Raw genomic sequence first — 5174 nt, 5'->3', positions numbered from 1 at the left:
ACAATATATTAAGAATATAAAGGTATAAAATGTACAGTTTAAAGTCACACTTTTAAATGTAAAATCCTCAAAACTGTCAAAAACCAATGTGGTCAAACTCTCAAATTGCTTTGGCCATTAACATCAACAAATAATATAAAGCTGACCTTGGTTTCTATTTACCTGCTGTATCAAAGTGTTTGTGATAAAGGAGCATGGACCAGGTTGTCTTCACTGTCTCATACATCATGCTTTGAAAGGCAGAAGCCACTCGTTTCGATGCTCAGAGACTGAACATCCTTTGAAAGGCTGTGTTTTTGTTTAGTGTTTAATTTGCCCCCTGACCAGATGGCCGCTGCGCTGGCGTGTTTGCTCTCATGTGACCGAGCCCCGGTTTCACTAAAGCCGACTGAAGTCGAGCTGGAATTTTAAAAAGGTCGACGGACACACAGGAATTGTCACTCACTCAGCCGGTCACTCCCTGGGAAGATATCTAAGCAGCCGCTCGTCCGTCATCGCGCTTCTCTCCCAACTCTCCAGGCTGTTGAGACATTCTTTGAAGTCCATCAAAGGAAGCTGCAGAGTTCAAGGCTGACTTGCAATCCAGCATTTCGACGAGGACGCTCATTAATGCAACAGGAGCCTCGGCTGCAAGTGTAAAAATATTTTGTCAACAAAAAAATGTGGGCACACTTACTCTTACCTTCGTATACAGAGGAAGAGGAAATAATCTGCTGGAAGAATCACTGTGTGGCAAATGATATGCAGCATCATTGTTTCATTTACAGTTTTTTTTTTTATCTTAAAAGTCAAAGCCCAGATTATTAAATGAGATGACGGGCAGGGCAGCCAAGTGGGATCACAATTATTGCACCAAGCCAAGAAAAGAGAAAGAACGAAAGAGAGAAACCAGCAACGGGGAGAGATGGTTGGGGGGTATCCTCAGCCATGAATGAAAAAAAAAACCCAAAACAATGGTGTTGTATTCAGCGTCCTCGGGCCGGATGCATTCCTCCACAGACAGCTCTGTATGGGTAGCAGCGGGTAGGGGCCTTTGCCAGGGCTACAGTGGGCTGCCAGGGCGGAGGCTGGCGGAGGGATCGTGCCAGTGGTGAACCTCAGACCACAACAGACGGCGCCACACACTCCATCCTCTCATCGACTCCAAACCAACCAACCGCTCGAGCTGCAGGCTGCCTCGCGGGCCACACAGTGAAGGGAGAGGGAGACATAGAGAGACAGAGGAGAGAGAGAGAGAGAGAGAGAGTGAGGATGGGTGGTGAACTCCTTTTGTTCTGTAAACACTGGCCCGGCCTCCCTTGAAACAATATCCCCTTACCTTGACCGCAGTGAGAAAAACAACACCTTTTCCATTGTAAATCACTATGCTGGGAGACTTCTGAGTATTATACTGCACCGTAGGGAAGGGAAGAACATGTTAATGATTGTTATTTCGGTTTCAAGAATCTGTTCTGAGATTTCCTCGAGATGCCGAGCTCATCCAACTTTTGATGCATCACAAATGATTCTAATTTAAATTAAATTTATTAAAATTTAAAATTAAATTGCTAGATAAAACATTTAGCAGTAAAATACACTAGCACTCCAAGGATTAGTCAATTAACAGAGAGATCATCTATTTTGATGATCAATTAATCAGCAGAGCAGCAGATTAAACTGAATATCTTTGAGTTTTGGACTGACATTTAAAGAAATCACCTTGGACTTGACATTTTTATAGACTAAACAATTAACCAATAATCTAGAAAATAATTGGCAGATTCATTGTTTTACTGCTGTATATTCTGTCTTCTTAGTGCCACATTAAAAAAAACAACTCTGTAATAATAATAATACTAATACCACTGCTACTACTACTACTAGTAATAATAATAATAATGGTAATAATAAACTAATAATAACAATAATAATACAATAGAGATTCATCAATACATAGAAAATGCAGCTGCAGTAAAATGTTCATACCTGCAGCCACAACCACTTTGGGAAGCAGTTACTTGTTAATCAGATTGCTCAGCAGAAATGCCTGTGATGGTCAGACAGTTAACCCGTGAATAGGGAGCGCTTAATTTGATACACAGGGCCGCTAAACACAAAGCGTCAATAACAGTCAGTCAAGCTATTGTGCAATTAATTGTGTGTCTCTAGATGGAAAGATGGGGAAATACACAGTGCTCAGTCTGGCAACACTGCTGACTTTGAACTCTTCCTTTGCAGTGATTACAGCCTAACTCTCTCTCTTTGTTTTCTCTGTGTCCTCTTCAGTGCCCATCACCCACGGTGCAGCGGTAAACTTCTCCATGGCCGACATGCCCAGCCAACCCTACTATCACGACCTGAACTCCAGCGTGGGGCTGCATCGCTCCTTGTCCTCCCCACCCGGCAGGTGAGTGGAAGTTCCAGCAACAAAACAAGCTTTTTGGATAAATTCCTTCTACGATAATACCGTAGCTGTGACATTGTATTTTTTTATTATTAATGAAGAAATATTTCAGTGAGGTTCAGTCAAGGATAGTGCAGAGATATCTCTTTATATTTATATGGAGCTGAAATAGACCGTTGCATGAGATGTTATCTTAATTTTTTAAGGGAACTGATTTGGGTGAAATAAGCTCATTTGCTTTCTTGACAAGAGACACTTTCATGTCTGTAGCCATTATATAGTTAGCTTAGTTTAGCCTAAAGACTGGAAACAGGGGGATACAGCTAGTCTTGCTCTGCTCAAAGGTAAAAAAAAAAAATCTGCCTAGGTAAACTGGTGGTATCAGTCTTCAAAACGGACAGAAACACATAAATGTATCAGACCAGTCCTTTAATAAACCTTTACACAATGCAAGTTAAACTGTCCCAAACATCCACTCTCAATTGCCCCAAATCAGTACAGACACATCTTGCAAAGTCATTATATCCAAAAAACTGGCAGTGCTAAACCATAAGCTTCTCCATGTCCCACAGCAAAAGGCCCAAAACCGTCAGCATGGACGAGAACATGGACACCAGCCCAACAGGACCTGACTTCTACTCGTCACCCAGCTCACCGGCCAGCAGTCGGGCAAACTGGCACGATAGAGAAGGAGGTGATTTTCCTGTTTTTTATTTGACCACCTTTATTTACCTATGAGAGGTTTGTCAGGCATGGGTGCATTTTGTCAGTAACACCATCCATCTCATTCATACAGTTACACAAACATTCAGAGTCAGGAACGGCCCTGTACCGCCACAGTCTCACACAGCTCAACGATGCATGACAGCACGCTGACAGGATTTAATGAAGGATGTGGGAGCATTACTCATTTCATCCTCATCGCATACAAATAGATGTGATCAAAGTGAACACCTCACATTGTTTTTTAAGAGCAGCTGAACTCTCTTTAACTCTCAGCCTTGTCATAAGCTACTGTACATCACTGCCGCCACCCATTTCATTGCGGATGAACTGCATCTGGTTTCTCTGCAGAGGAACCTGTTCGACCCTCTTAAAATACATACCATGACAGAGATAGCCCCAGGCACTGGCAGTCATATAAATGTTTAAACCCATTTGAACTGCTGCCTGAATGTAAATCTGTATTCTCTTACACCTGTCCCTTACACAAAGGAAACATTGGATTCCGTGATACAAAGTATCTGTTATGAGAACAAACTGTTCCAGATGAAATTCACAGCTTTGTATCTAAAAAGTGACAACACTCTGGTATTTACAAAAATACGAGTTTTGCTTTTATACAAGAGCAAGTTGTACATTTTCAAATGTTGGGTGTATCTATATACATATAGCTGAAACACCTTGTGGGTGACTGTTACGGAAAAAGTTTCTGTTTATAAACCTGCAGGGCAAATGCGTCAGATGATCTGTCATCAGGAAATCAAGCTATACATCTTGGCAGAACTTGAGAGAAATTTCCCATCTGTAGAGTTTTCATGATCATGTGCCAACTTTAAAGGTACAGGAGTGGTCAGAAGAGAATAAAGAAATAAAGCTCAGCTATGGAGCTCATTCACAGGGCTTATTGGATCCGGGGGAGAAAAGAAAAGGTAGAGGTGTGTGAATCCGAGAAACAAGCACTGATGTCTTGCATGCTTGTGTCTGTGCATAAGAGAAAGCGAGATCCTCACGGGACAGCTTGCTTGTCTCATTACGTTGTCTCCCGGTGCAGAGCAGAGCCCGTCACCCTTTTAATTAAGGCCTCACTGTCCCGTGTTTCCGGATCATTCTCACTCTCTGCTGACTTCTTTCCACACTCTGCCGCCCGCACTACCTCTGGACTTTACCCACAGACGTGGAAGGAAACGTTTTGTTAGACTGTGACAGACAAAACGATTTATTTCTTTTTTCTTTTTTCTCCCCCAGTCCTCTTTTATTTTGTTTTAATATAATAAGTATGAAGGCTGAGAGAGGAAAACACCAGATGATACACAAGAGACACAGCACTGGTGGGATTCAACCACAGCCCAATGTGGGTACATGAAAATTCAGCCTGTCCCTTTGCACATGGCCTGGGAGTATTGCTCAGCGTAAACTTAGACACTTTGGGCGAGGAGAAAGGGAAAGCAGTGGGTAGGAAACTCTCCAAAGACAGCCATTATACTGTCAGGAGAGAATAAATGAGAAGAGGGGTGATATTAAACCCATATGAGGCCTCCCAAGTGCCAAGCGGTCATTTCTTGCACATGGTTGTCATTCGACAAAACCTCACCCTGTAGAGGAAGGAATAGTTTCTTCTGTTTTTTGTTTTACAATGATTTTTTTTCACAGTTTTCAAGGTTCACCGTTCATTTAATACAAAATATACCAGATACTGAAAGACAACTAGTTTGTCTAAATGCAAAAAACACTTTATTTAAACTATTTAAAGTGTTTAATTTCTGGTAATTAATTGTCCAGTTTAATTTCCCGAGGCAGTCCATTCTCTGATGGATTTAATTAGCAGAAGAGAGGAAAAGCTGAATGCCCCCACTGCCGAAATTTTCTATTTTTACATGGAAACATTAAGCAGTGATATCAATCTTCTCAGAGGTATTTCTGCCTCTGACACAAAAATGAAAGCACTTAAGCCTGTATCCTCTTGCAACCTCAGACTGGGAAATCCCCCTGAATTCCAGCCACCTTTGTCGCTCTCTTACTCGGGAGATGACTGATTTTTCCCGTGACTCGGGTGGATCCTTCCCCATTG

At 42.0% G+C, this 5174-nt stretch overlaps 1 protein-coding gene across 8 annotated transcripts in view; it reads left to right on the top strand.

Moving 5' to 3' along the window:
• The window catches only part of LOC118337875 (nuclear factor 1 B-type-like), a 65702-nt gene that overhangs the window by 44283 nt on the left and 16245 nt on the right, over nucleotides 1–5174 (top strand). For all 8 annotated transcript variants that reach the window (XM_035675002.1, XM_035675000.1, XM_035675004.1 and 5 more), the window contains 2 exons: nucleotides 2266–2386; nucleotides 2956–3077. In XM_035675002.1, the coding sequence (XP_035530895.1) occupies nucleotides 2266–2386; nucleotides 2956–3077 (243 nt within the window). The remainder of the gene's footprint in view (nucleotides 1–2265; nucleotides 2387–2955; nucleotides 3078–5174) is intronic.

This window comes from Morone saxatilis, unplaced genomic scaffold (assembly GCF_004916995.1).
Source record: "Morone saxatilis isolate NCDOM2014 unplaced genomic scaffold, NCSU_SB_2.0 Contig4, whole genome shotgun sequence".
NCBI classification, from domain to species: Eukaryota; Metazoa; Chordata; class Actinopteri; family Moronidae; genus Morone; species Morone saxatilis.
This window is presented reverse-complemented; position numbering and strand designations above follow the sequence as displayed.